The sequence below is a fragment of the Benincasa hispida genome, chromosome 2, assembly GCF_027475165.1.
Source record: "Benincasa hispida cultivar pf3 chromosome 2, pf3_genome.v1.1, whole genome shotgun sequence".
Classification (NCBI taxonomy): domain Eukaryota; kingdom Viridiplantae; phylum Streptophyta; class Magnoliopsida; order Cucurbitales; family Cucurbitaceae; genus Benincasa; species Benincasa hispida.
Window position 1 is genome coordinate 52,863,185 of NC_143479.1, and position 14,717 is coordinate 52,877,901.

Sequence of the window (14,717 nt, forward strand, 5' to 3'; positions counted from 1 at the left end):
TTAGAATTGATGCATGAACGATTTTTTATTTTAAATTGATTCATTTATGAAAATTTATTAATTTAATTAATAAAATTATAGGTCATATCTAAACAGTATGTAATGAGAGTACAATGAATATATTGCAAAAATTTAGGAGTTTAAATTTATTAATTTGGAGTTTTAATTTATACACCTTAGTATCGAAATATTTTGCAACTGATAATTAAAAAAATCAATTTTTGAAGAAATATAAAACTAGCACGTAGCAGTTTTTTATTGGACAGCTCTCTAGTGCAATAGAGGAAGCACCCAAGTATTTTCTAATGGGTAATTTTTATTTAAAAAAAAAACTAAATAATTGATCAGTGGGAAATTGTTTTTTTAAGAATTGTCAAAGGTTTGATTAAGCACGACAAGAGCTATCAAGTTATTAATTTATTTTGTCAAGTGATATTGCATTATTATTATTATTATTATTAAAAAAAGGTTTTGTATTTAAACGGCGAAGGACACCAAAACTTTTCAATTTGCAGTTAAAAAGGCGCATCTCTTTCTCTGCCTTTCTGATCGTTTCTCTGAGATCAGCTGCATTGGTTTTGCAGCTTCGTTTCTCGATTGGCAGAGAGGAGGACGGCGATTCTTCTCGGTGTTGGAGCTCGCCGGAAATAACAACAAATGGACGGAAGTTCGGATTCCAGCCCCAAGGCTGCGTTGTTGGGAGGCTCGGTGAACGGCGGCAGCGGTAGACGCGGCCGACTCAGTCGGCGATACTCGGTGAACTCTCTGCGGAGCGAGTTCATTTCCAGATTGCCTGAAAAACTCAGGTCTCGTATTCAAGACGCTGAATCTCCATACGATATTGATCTTTCGCAGTCGAGTGGATTCAGCAGAGGTTCTTTTCTTTCTCTTCCTGTTTATCGGTCTCAATCTCTTTCGCTTTTTTGTTGTCCAATTTCTGTTTGGTTGATGAGAGATTGGAGACGATAGACGAGGAGAATTCTTGTTGTTTTTTATGGTTATTTGCTTCTTCTTCTTTCGATTGTTCTATAGCGTACATGTGAAAGTGGTGATGAAGCTAGACTGACTCTGTTTTCTATCCTCTGTATATTAGAATGAAATCTGATTTAACCTAAAATGGTTGTGATGCGAAATGTTCATTTCAATTTTTTTTTTTTCATTGAGGCTGCCGTCTTCTGAGTAATCGCCATATTCAATGTTCTAAGGGAGGGAGAATGGATATTACTGACGTATTGGTTTGTTATAGGGGAAAAGGACTACTATGAGAGGCAACTTGCTACCTTAAAATCATTTGAGGACGTTGACTCATTGGTAACATCTGACTGCATTGATGAGGAAGACATGGAAGAACGAGCTCAGCAAGAGAGGGCCATGAAGATCTCAAATTATGCGAATATAGTACTTCTTTTATTGAAGGTCGTCTATGTTACCATGAATTTATTACTCTTGATGAAGAACTTCATTGCCATGGCTTATACTGAGCAGCATTAATTATGATAACACAACAAAAGCAGAAGACTTTGTAGCCCGAAAGCAACTGCTTCTAAGGAAGAGAAAATTAGATAGAAAGGGAATTGTTAAGATTAGTATGGTCTCAATGCTGAGACTGTTGATTGCCCCAAATTAACATCGAGCATATAAAAATTTCCTCTTGAAGAGCTGATTAGTGAACCGATAAATGTCAAGTTTGTTTCGTGGTTTATTAAAGGCTCTGTTCTGGTCCCTTATTCCAAACCTTGAACTCACTCTCTAGTGACAGTTTGCAGATTTATGCTACCATTCGGAGTGGATCCATAGCCATTGCTGCATCAACATTGGATTCCTTACTTGATCTCATGGCTGGCGGAATACTTTGGTTTACTCACTTGTATATGAAGCAAGTAAATATTTATAAATATCCGATTGGAAAGCTGAGGGTACAGCCAGTAGGCATTATTGTATTTGCTGCTGTCATGGCTACACTAGGTATCTCTTGTTTTGTAAACCAGTTTGAAAGTGCATTGATTTTCTCATTCAGTCATTTGAACCATGATCGAGTAGGAAAGTCTAGTAATTCTATTGCCTATCTACCTCATATTCCTGCTAAAAATGAAGGCCCCTTTGTCAATTATAACAAGTGAAAAGATTGACATCCACTATTGATGGATATTACACCGATGTCTTGTAACTAGCAAAGACCATGTCTGTGCAATTTTCTTTTCATATTTGTATTCTAGGATCTTTAATTGTTGGATCAACTCGGTTACGTCAAAATTTCATATTACTTTTATTGATAGCAAAGCATGATTATATATGATTTGGGTTCCTTTAACACGTTTGGATTTCTTGTTTAGGCTTTCAGGTATTGCTTCAAGCAGTAGAACAACTAATTCAAGATAAACCATCTGAAAGTCTATCGTCAGAACAATTCATCTGGTTGTGTGCAATTATGACCTTTGCCACAGTAGTAAAACTTGCCCTCTGGTTATACTGCAAAAACTCAAGAAATGATATTGTGCGCGCTTACGCGAAGGTTAATTTTATTACTATGCAATTGTTTTCAAAGAAATAATTCTTCTATAAACATGGCATAAATCCTTTCAATGCTAATTCCCAGGATCATTACTTCGATGTGGTAACAAATGTGGTTGGATTAGTTGCAGCTATTCTTGGTGATAAGATCTTTTGGTGGATAGATCCGGTTGGTGCTATTGCCCTAGCCATATATACAATTTTAAATTGGTCTGGAACTGTGTGGGAAAATGCAGGTACATATTTTTTACTCGCATCCTGTTCCCTTTCTCTTAAAATGAAAATTTCTGAACAACATGCGAATTGAAAAGATGTTTCTTGGATATCCCATGTTTAGTTTTTTAACTCTTACTTGGTATAACAAAATACTAAAACGTCTAGGTCTGGAATGGAGTTTTATAATAGTAGGGCTAGCACACAGGGCTTGAGATGAAAACGTTGTTCATCGTTCCAAAAGATTTGAAATAACTATATTTTTGTCATATACCTGAAGCAGTTGTATATGTTTGTAACTTCTGCAGTTTTGGTTTCTGGATTTTGAATTGTGCGGCTTTCTCTCACTTCATGTTAACTTGTATTCCTTCCAGTTTACAACTAACACTAGGTTAATAATTAAATCTTGTTGTAGTTTCACTCGTGGGGAAATCAGCCCCTCCTGAAGTCTTGCAAATGTTGACGTATCTTGTCATTAGGCATCCTGAAGTCAAGCGCGTCGATACAGTTCGTGCTTACACATTCGGTGTTCTTTATTTCGTTGAGGTCAGCCATACCCTATAACCTTCCATGAGTCACTTTTCTCTCTTGCATATACATTTTTCCTAGGATGTATTGGCACTATGATCACCACAATGTGACTAGCGTTTGATAGCTTTACACGGTTAGATGTAGGAGAGAGATCGTAAAACGACTTCAAATTTGTATCTGGTAGTTATTAGTGGCATGCATATTTCTGAATCCACATCCAATTGTTATTAAAAGGCCAACCACATTACAATTGTAGTAGTGGCCTCATTGTATATAACTTTTCTCTTGCCATTCATTGACCAATTGAACACCGTTGTTTGTTCTCTCTTTTTAATCTCACTACTTCAAATTTGTTTTTTACGGTTCTGTTATTAGTAGCATACATATTTTTTTAATTCGCACAGTTATTGAGAGGCAACCACATTGCAATTACAGTGACCTCATTGACTAACTTTTCTCCTACTATTCATGACTAATTGATGAACCCTATTGTTCCCTCTTTCTAATCCAACACCTGCATCATAATTCATAACTCTAGTAACTTGTGATGACAATTGCATACTTCAACGGTTAAGATATGAATGACCTTATAACCGGAACGTTGAAATTCCCACCTCCACAACTGCACTACATTCTTTGTTATTGTTATTATTATTTAAAGAAAAATGTAAACGAAAAAAAAAATCTGAATTATGTATATGCTTATACTGAGAACCAATTCAGGTGGACATTGAACTTCCGGAGGAGCTGCCATTGAAAGAAGCACATGCCATTGGAGAGACGTTGCAGATAAAGATTGAAAAGCTTCCAGAAGTTGAAAGGGCATTTGTTCATCTTGACTTTGAATGTGAGCATAAACCAGAGCATTCCATCCTTAGCAGATTACCAAACACTCAGCCCTAAGATCTTTTCTTAGTATTTTGTTCCTTAAATCCCCTCTTCACTTGTTATGTTCTGTCTCATGTTTTTGCATGTATATTTTCAATCACATCAAATTATCTCTCCCTTCTTTCAAGTTTATTTTGGATTCTTTCCTTTAGATGTGCTTCTTCTTTTTTTTTCTTTTCCTTCTTTTGTGCAAAAGTGTAGGTTTAGAAATACGACCTTACTTGAATAGGATTTGTTCTATAGGTTGTACAACCATGTCTTTGAGTTTTTAAAGAAATACGTTTGATTAACAATTTAGGCCCTATCATGATAATTTTCTTATTACTAAAAACTTTGATCAGTTTATTGTTCTACATATATGATGTGTTTTTATTAAATCGTATAAAATTTTTCACGTTAGGGACTAAATCGTTACTTATTGAAGTTTATGGACTAAATTGTTTACGAAAGTACATGAATTAAATTGTTACTTCCATGAAAGTCTAAAGACCAAAAGTGTTTTTTAACCTAAAGTAGCCAAGAACTTTGTGGTGCGTTTCAGTTATGTTCTTAATTTTGAAAAATTTTATTGTTATGTTTGAACTTTAAATTTTGGTTTAAAAAATACTCTCGAACTTTGAAGTATTTCAAATATATATTTTCATTGAAATAAAAGTTGGAAATTGGCATCCCAACTATTTGCAATTATATAAAATATTGTTGCCATTTATTTCATCTAAAAAGATTTTGTTAATATCAATTTCATCAAGCTAATACTTATAGCAATATTTTCAAACAATTGCAAATATAGCAAAATCTACTATTGATAGATTCTATTGTTGATAGATTCATTTTATGATAGTCAATCTATTACTAATAGATTTCAAAAGTTAGATCTAAATTTGTATATATGAAAACTCTTTGAATTGTATTATATCTACTAATATCATGAACTTGATTACTATATTTGCAATTCTCTCTAAATTTTATAGTTCAGCGACAAGAATAAAACTTTTCCAATTGTAAGAATAAAACTTTCAAAGCCTGGAGTATAACTTTTCAAAGCCTACGAGTATAATTTAAACCAATACCAAAGTATTTCATAGTTTGGGAGTATTTTGTACGTGTGAATTTTTTTTTACTAAGATCGAAAATTAATAATTCTGACCAATGTTATTTTAAAATAACATGTTATATTTTGATATATTAAAATATTGAGTAATTATTTTAAATCATAAAACTGTTGAAAATATTTTTAAATATAGTAAAAGGTCATTTTCTATTAAGGATAAATCGTGATAGACTGTGATAGATATTTATCAATGACATCTATCACTAGATATCTGTTATTAATAAGTAGTGCTATTTTGTTTTTTGTTTCTTTTTTGTTTCTCTTTTTTTTAACAAAAACAAGCACACAGATTGTGAACTTTTTCCTTCTAAACAGATCATAAACTTTTAAGAAATTCCCTTCTAGATAACAACGGCACAGTGTGCCATATATACATCGACGAAGTCACGTCGGACCCGTTTGATAACGTTTCTGTTTCTTATTTCTTGTTTTCGTTTTCCATTTTTTACGGAACAGACTTGTTTGATAACCATTCCTGATTTTTTTTCTAAAATTTGAGAAACATTTCTAAAAATAGGGTCAAATTATTGAAACTACAAAAAATAGTTTCTCTATGTTTTGTTTCTATTTTATAATACTGTTTCTTTAATTTGCTAAATGCAACCTTGATCTATTGGAAGATACATGCGCACATTATCCTTTCACCTCTTAGTCATGCATTCAACTCTCAAGATGAACATTTTTGTTTTGTTTTTCTTTTCTTCTACATTTATTTCCATGTTTTATATTTTATTTATTTTCTTTATTAATTTTGCTATTTACAAAAAAAAAAATGCTATATTTATATTTGTTCGCACGAGATTTTCGGATAAACTTGATTTGTGGAGTTGAACTTGTGTTGATAGATTTGATGCAGATGTATTTTTATTTCTAGTATTTAATCATCTTATTCTCTCTCGATTGAATATGTATGCTTGATATATGGAAGCAGAGCGTATGGATATTCTTGAAGTTTGAGTATTGGAAGGATATTTGTATCTCCAATTAACTTCAGTCTTAAGTGTGGTCAGTTTTAAGAGTCAGATAGTCTTCAGATTGTAGAAAATTTTCTCTTAAGCTCTCTGGAGTCTAAAATTTCTCACCCCCACAAATGAAGAGAACTCCTCTATTTACCTTCTGACAAAGTAGGCTGATGGGTAAGACCCTTCCAGCCGTAATGGTGTGGGGCGTTAGAGGTTGTTGCCTCGTGGCCAACTCGAAGGAGCTGAAGTTCGACGCAGAGCTTTTTAGTTGTTAAGTTATAGCAACACTGAGCAACATCCAACGGCTCTAATCCTACAGGTTTCCACTAAAGTGTCTTAAGTAGCCCTCGAAGAGTCCGTTTATTCCCTCCGTTAGAGTTCTCGGTGAACTTCGTGGGTTTGGGCTTGGTTGGTCCATGGGCCTGGCCTTTGGGTCCAACTAATTGGATTTGGGTCTTATTTGACATTTGGGTCAAATTAAACCTATTTTTGGGCTCAGGTGAACTTTTAGCCCAAAAATAATATCAAATTGGATCGAATTAATTGTATTCAATCCATCGTTCATGAAGGAAACATGTGGCATCGTCGGAATTCGCCAATTTATATCTTCAACTTCAATTTGGGACACATGTCAACTTTTAATTAGTCTTAAATTCAATTATTTGGAATTTCGTCATTAATTTAGTAAATGACATGGCAATTTGCAATTGATCCAAAAATTTTCATTTAACAAATATCAATTTTTCGAGATTTATGTGCATATATTGGTGGATGAATCTTGAAAAATATAAGGTTGGAATCGAAATTCAAATATATTTGTTCTTGAATTTGATCTCAATTGATGTGACAATCAAATTATGAATTTAGTAAATAAGTTTAACTAGAATTTAGGATAAACTTTGGAATATAACCAAATTTTAATTGGAGATTTTACCTCCCAATTTGATTTGGATTGAGGATAAAAACTAAACTTGATTTGAATTTAAGATAAAATTTAGAATATGGCCAAATTTTATTTTGAGATAAATTTGAGACTTTATCCCTAATTTAATTTTGCTTCAATGATAAAAGGCTAAATTTGGATTATTTGACTTAAGATAAAATTTAAAATATGATCAAATTTTAAATTGAGATTTTATTCATAATTTAGTCTCAAAGTTGAACGATTTGAATTTAGGATAGAATTTAGAATATGACCAATTTTAATTTGAAATAAATTTTAGATTTTACTCTCAATTTGATTTGGTTTGAGGATAAAAGCTAAATTTGATTTAAATGAGATAAATTTTGGAATATGACCAAATTTTAATTTGAGATGAATTTGAGATAAAATTTGAAATATGCCCAAATTTAAAATTGATGCAAATGGTTTTTTTATAGGAAAATTATTTTAAATGACAAAACTGTTAAAAATATTTACAACTAATAGCAAAGTATCACAGTCTGTGATAAATTGCGATAGACAGTGATAGACTACCATCTCTATTTATCTGTGTGATGATAGACTAAGATAGTAGTTTATTGCTAGGGTCGACAATGGGCTCGAGGCGGGATGGGGGGTCCCCCGTCCCTGGCTCCATGGGAGGAATTCACCCCATCCCCGACTGAGGATTCCCCATTTCCTTGTGGGGTTTTCTCTATTGATATATATTTTTTTTTTTAATTTGAGTCACTTTATTTAAAATTGCAATAGTCTACAAAAAAAATAAACAAAATTTAGTAGATTGATCCATGAAATAAACACAATTTAGAACCTTACAAATCCATTAAATAAGTTTACAATTTAAATTAAATAAAGTTCGAATAAAAGTTGGAAGTCAATTTAAGGCAATGTCTTATACAATTACAAATACAACAACCATAATCATAAATTGCTCATCTTTCTCTCTTCACGGATGACTTTACATTCAAAATTTTCTCCTTTCTTGGTATCACCCCATCCTTAATTGTTATTTAAAATATAATCAATAAATAATGTCACAAAAAAATAACTAGACAACAAGTTTAAAAAGTGTCATAAAAAAATAATATTAATCCTTGAGCATACCTCAGTTACCACTCCATCTTCATCAGAATCGTTGCATCTTTCTAAAACAGTTGCTAAATGTTTAGCCATTTCTTTTCCGTGCTAGTACCTTATGTCGTCACATATTTATAATAAAAGAAAATATTTATTAATATATTAAATGCTAAAGAGAGGTAAAACACAATAAACAAATTGACGTACCTGTCAAAATTTCAGTTGCAATCCAATTTTGAGTGCACAACAAAGATTCTATTGTCAGTGCACATCAAAGATTCTATTGTCTTCAAATGAAGTTTGTTACGATGTGGGCTTATAATCCTACCACGGGTACTAAAAATAGACTCTGATGCAACACTGGATAACGGGATGGTTAATATGACTTGCAATTTCTTGTAAAATGGGATACTTAACCACATTCAATTTCCACCCACTCATAATGTCAAAATCAGATGTAAGACAGGTACATCCAAATATGCATCAAACTGTTGCTTCTGATTTATATTATTGGAGTTTGATACAAACAAGTCATAATCATTAAAATCATCAAATTCTATATTCTGTGATTCCATCTAAATTTTTAGAGCGAGTATCATCACCTTCACCTTCATGCTCAGCTGATATTCTTTTTTCAAATATGAACAAAGGTTTTTTTAATCTTTTCTACCTCAAGAAAAAAAGTATATTCATAAATTATAGGAAAGTAAAACTCAGTTGTAACATAGATCTAAAACTGCAGCTAACCCCATGAATTTTCTTTCAACACTTATCAAACTTTGAAATCATATTTGAAGACATGTTCTTGAAAGCCAGAATTCGTCTAGTCAGAAATAGCCAATTTCAGTTTACAAATTTTTTGGGAAAAGATTAGCAGTAGGATATTTGGATCCAAAGAATATTTCAGTCATGTGATGAGATATTTTCGATTTCTCACATATCTCTTTTGCTAATACTCAATCTTGGTCCAAAGGCAAAACACTTTACTTTGGTTCTATTCAATAAAAAACAGTCTTGTACTTCAAAGCAATGGCTAAAATAAAATATGTAGAATTCCACCTAATACAACAATCAAGACTCAACATCCAACCATCATAAACATTCAATTTTTCTAAAATTTCTCCTTTCTTTTTTTATGTATGCACCAAAAAACACACTACTACGAACTCTTTCAATCCCATCTTCCATCACTGTCAACCCATATTTCACAATTAAATTTAGAACATGAGCACAACACTGTATATGAAAAAACTCCAATCCAATATTAAGTTTCCACACAGACTATCAATAAGCATATTAACCATGGAGTCATTTGTACTACAATTATCTACAGTTACATATGACAATTTTCGGTCAATATTCCAGTCTAACAGACATTCCATTATTTCTTCATGAAGCATCTCAGAAGTGTGTGGAGAAAGGACATATATAAATCTGATTATTTTGTTTCGCAAAACCCAACTATCATCAACAAAATGTGCAGCGACAACTATATAACCTTTTATTTGGTGGTTGGAAGTCCACATGTCCATTGTAAGGGCAATTTTTCCTTTGATCTCATTCGACAATGTCATGGTTTTTAACTTCTCAATCTCGTAAATTTTCAAGATCTCCTTCATTGTGTTTCTTGATACCATCTTAAATAATGGTTGGATGACATTACAAAATTCCTTAAAACCTTCATGCTCAAGAGAGGATATTCATGTTTGACTATCATCCTAGCTAATGCTTGAAGTTATATAAAGATAAACCCAATGTATTGTTCTTCACTATGTTAGGATTCAATAGGGATTGTCGTATGTCCTTTTGCCCTTTATAGGGCCATATCTTGATATGGCCATGTAAATGTTTGGTTCCATTTTTACTTTCACACCTGATTTTTGTTTGCAATAATTACAAATAGCCTTGTCTACTACATTTATTTTTTGTTTCTTAAAATGATTCCAAACAACCGATATCAATATCCTTTTTAAAGACCCCTTCTTAATGTCCTCTTCACAAAAAATAATATAATCATGAACATTCAAATTATCGTCATTTGAGGAGCATGAAGTTAAATTTGGGGTTGGATTTGGGCTTGGTGATGAAGACATTGTTCTTTGAAACCTATCAAGTTATACAAAATAAAGCAAGAATAAGCTTGTGACCTATTTTTGTATTAAATTACAAAGTCTATCTATATTCGAAGACATAATTATAAAGTCTATCTAATTTTAAAGACTATCTATATTCGGACCTAATTTTAAAATTTATCTAAATTGAAGACCTAAACTCTTAAATTCGTAGCATTTTTTTAATTGTTTTAGTATTCAATTTTATAGAATTAACCATTTGAATTTTTAACAACCACCACCAATGTAGCAAACTTAATAAATTCCATATATATCAACGACAATTAATTTCAACATTTTAACAAAAATTTTAACAAGCCTACAAATAATTTCAACATTTTAAGAAAAATGTAACCATAAATAATTTCAACATTTTAACAATTTTAATGACAAATAATTTCAACATTTTAAGAATTTTAACAACAAATAAATTCAACATTTTAACAAACAAAGATCTAATTAAAAAAAAAAAAAAAAAAACAGTGTTAGTAATTTACATTTAACGGCAGACCCGACTTGAACAGACGTGAACAGGTTCAACATGAACGATTAGAATCGACTTGAACAGACGTCGGCATGACGGGAACATCTTGAACGGAGTCAACAGACAGAACCGACTTGAAGCTTGAGTAGATCAGGCAAAACGAAGTTGACGGAAATGGGGAGGAGTCAACGTCTTGAGGCTTGAGCAGATCGGTCAGCGTAAAGGATGGCGTGAACTGAGTCTAAGAGGCAGAGGCGCAGTTGCACAGGAGAGCGTGAACTGAGCAGATCAACCAACGCAACGCAGTGGAAGGCGTGAAGGTGAAGCTGAGGAGATTGGAATTCTGAAAAGGAAAAAAAAATAGTGTTAGGTTGTTGGGGTTTTTAGGTTTAAAGCTTGGGTCTTGAGAGTTGGGCTCGAACTTTGGACTTTTGGTAGAATTATTAATTGGGAGTTTTATTTTGGATTTTGGGCTTTGGGTAGAATTAATTGGGAGTTGTATCTAAATTACTATATATATATATATATATAATAAATCGGGGTCAAGGTCGGGGTTGGCGTCAGGGACGGTATGAGGATACAACTCCCAATAATATATCTGGACGAATAATATCCTCGGTTTGACCACATCCCTCAGTCAAACCAGAGATTTTCCGACCCGATCGGATTGAGGCCCCACGAGGACTTGACCCTACGGATTTTTCTGACAACCCCATATGTCGCTGTCTATCTCGGTCTATCACGGATAGACTGTGATATTTTACTGTTTTTTCCTATATTAGAAAATAACTCATTTTGATATCATTTGATTTAAGACTAATCCATTCAAACTCACCAATAATCTTAAATTCAAATTTAAAAGATAAGATATTTTGATTCAAATCTTATAAAAATCTTTTAAAATCTATCTTGACCTCTATAAATAGGGTTCACCACATACATCTTTTTCATTCTCATCTTCCACTCCTACTATATTCTCCTTTTTTTTTCTTTCTTCTATTTTATTTTATCTTTTTTCTTCTTCATTTTTCCTTATTCTTTTTTCTTTCTTCTTTCTTCTTTTTTCCTTTTGTTATTTCTTTCTCTTTTTTTTTCCACATTTTGTCCTTTTCCTCTTTTTTTTTTTTTTTTGCTTTTTTCCTTTGTTCTTGTTCTTCTTTTCACATTTTTCCCCGTTTACTTTTTTTCTTCTTTTTTTCTTTTTCCCCATATTTATTTTATTTATTTTTTTAAAGAATCATATTTTTTGTATACCCCTAGTGGATATATCCTTGAATGTTTGATATGCTTCCCCCCGGGTGATTATATGGCCAGCTCCGCCAACAATGATCTGACTCCTGTTAGAACTGTGTAGCCTGCAGGGGTGATTGCCAGCTTCACCAACAATGATCTTATTCTTACTCAGCCCCTAGTGGGTGATTGTGTAGCTTACAGGGGTAGTCGCCAACTCCATCAACAACGATCTGTTTCCTGTTAGACACAACATCTATGTGGCCAACTGTGTAGCCTGCAGGGGTGGTTGCCAACTCCACCAACAATGATCTGACTCCTGCTAGATCCAACCCCTATGTGGGTGACAGTGTAGCCAGCAGAGGTGGTCACCAACTTTGCCAACAATGATCTGGCTCCTGCAAGACACAACCTTTATGTGGGTGACTATGTAACCTGCACGAGTGGTCGCCAGCTTCATCAACAACCATCTGACTCCTCCTAGATACAACTCCTATGTGGGTGACTATGTAATCTACATGAGTGGTTGCTAACTTCACCAACAACGATCTGACTCCTTATAGACAAAGCCCCTAGGTGGGTGACTGTGTAGCCTACAAGGGTGATCACCAGCTTTGCTAACAGCGATATGATTCCTCCCTATGTGGGTGACTGTATAGCCTGCAAGGTTGGTCGCCAGCTTCACCAATAACGATCTTGTTATGATATGTATTTATTGATATGTATTTATATTGTAATTATAATTAGTTATCCTTCATCGTAATTTTATATCTCCTAAATTAGGGTTTCTTAATTGCCTATATATATGTATCTTCAGCCTAATTAAGTGAATAAGATTATTATTCTCTCTAAAACTATTGAGTCCATGGTATCAGAGTAGTTTAGGGTTTAGAATATTCGTTCAACAGTTACATTAGGGTTTACACTTCTCACAAAGTTGGGGTTTAAGTTGAGTCATCAAGTTTGAGTGGCCGTTTTCCTCACCAACCATTTCAGGAGAAGCGTCGTCACTGTCCGATCACGTCTGTAGCCATCCGTCATCAGAAACACCCGTCCTTCTTCTCCACACGTCGATGCGTGAAGCTTCCTTTCCGCTTTCTGCCAGTTGGGTTCTTCTCAGCTCATCGTTCCTAATCATTCTGTGCATTTGCTTTCATCGAAATATGCTCAGTTGTGAGTTATTTGGATAAAATACCATTTTTATGCTTAGGGTTTGTTAGTGTTTTGTTCAATTTTGAGCAGTTTTGTTCTTTTGGTTCGCCTTTGCTTTCGATTCTGGTTTGTTCTTTCCGCTCGTGAGACCTACAAACTATTTATTAGCTAATAATGGATGAAGTAAAGCATATGATCGTGTCTAATGTAATTCCCTTGGCATCGAAGATAACTGAACACAAATTAAATGGATCAAATTACTATGATTGGCAACAAACGATTCAATTTATTGCTTAGTACAAATATGGATGATCATGTGACTAAGGAGCCACCAAAAGATGAAAAGAAAAAGGCTTGGCTTCATGATGACGCTCAACTTTACCTTTAGATTAAGAATTCTCCCCCCCCCCCCCCCCCCCCCCCCCCCCCCCACCCCCCCCCCCCCCCCCCCCCCCTAAGAATTCTATTGAAAACGAGGTTGTGGTTTGGTAGATCATTGTGATTATGTGAAAGAACTCTTAGAATTCTTAGAATTTTTGTACTTTGGGAAAGAACACATTCATAAAATGCTTGATGTTTGTATACAATTCTTCCGAGCTGAACAAAAGCGGAATCTGTTACACGTTATTTTGTGAGACTTAAGAAGACAACCGCTGAACTTGCTTTACTATTGCCATTTAGTCCTGATGTCAAAGGTCAACAAGCTCAACGAGAAAAGATGGCTATTATGATATTTTTTTAATGGACTTTCACCTGAGTTTGGAATGACTAAAACATAGATTCTTTCTGATTATGAAATTCCCTCATTAGAGGAAGCCTTCAGGTGTGTTCTTCGTATTGAGAGTTCTTAGTCCAGTTTGCATGGTTCTCAACTGAACAGTTCTCTTATGTGTAAGAATAATAATACCTCCCGTGGTACTTCAGGGATGACTACCGATTTTCAGAAGCCTAGTCATGATAAGTGAAGATCAGATTCTCCGGCGATCGTATGTCACTATTGTCATAAGCCAGGACATATGAAAAGTGATTTTCGAAAATTGTTGTATAAGACTCAACGATCTCAACATGCTCAAATAGATTCCACCAGTGATATGGCTGAAAAGTCCATTACCACCACTGCTGACGACTTTGCTAAATTTCAAGTATTCCAGGAATCCTTGCAGGCATCTTCTTCATCAAATCCTATTGCCACCATTGCCTAGATAGGTAATACGAAATGTCTTCTTACATCATCTACCAAATGGGTCATAGACTGAGGCGACCGCTTATATGACAAGTAATTCTAACCTATTTTCTATGACTTTGTCTCCTGTCTCATCTCCGTTTGTCACTTAATCAGCCTCTTTTGTTCTTGGATCTGACACCATTTCTCTCACTCCATCACTTTCTTTGTCCTCCGTCTTATATTTGCCTCAATTGTCTTTTAATTTAATTTCTATTAGCCAACTTACTCGTGACCTTAATTGTTTTGTCTCGTTTTTTCTTGGTTATTGCTTGTTTTAGG

The 14,717-nt window shown here is 33.8% G+C and overlaps 1 protein-coding gene across 1 annotated transcript; it reads left to right on the plus strand.

Moving 5' to 3' along the window:
* Nucleotides 1-451: 451 nt before the first annotated feature.
* On the plus strand, nt 452-4,294 carry LOC120070672 (Cation efflux family protein). Its single transcript, XM_039022508.2, has 7 exons — nt 452-874; nt 1,247-1,416; nt 1,767-1,965; nt 2,334-2,512; nt 2,597-2,747; nt 3,140-3,270; nt 3,979-4,294. The coding sequence occupies exons 1-7, from the start codon at nt 658-660 to the stop codon at nt 4,156-4,158; spliced, it is 1,227 nt and encodes a 408-aa protein (XP_038878436.1). The 5' UTR covers nt 452-657; the 3' UTR covers nt 4,159-4,294.
* Nucleotides 4,295-14,717: the final 10,423 nt, after the last annotated feature.

Bases quoted from the DNA above. Each gene is read 5' to 3' on its own strand.
- LOC120070672 (XM_039022508.2), top strand. From the start codon at position 658: ATGGACGGAAGTTCGGATTCCAGCCCCAAGGCTGCGTTGTTGGGAGGC. The intron at 2,748-3,139 runs GTACATATTTTT...ATCTTGTTGTAG, and splicing joins AACTGTGTGGGAAAATGCAG to TTTCACTCGTGGGGAAATCA. The intron at 3,271-3,978 runs GTCAGCCATACC...GAACCAATTCAG, and splicing joins GTGTTCTTTATTTCGTTGAG to GTGGACATTGAACTTCCGGA.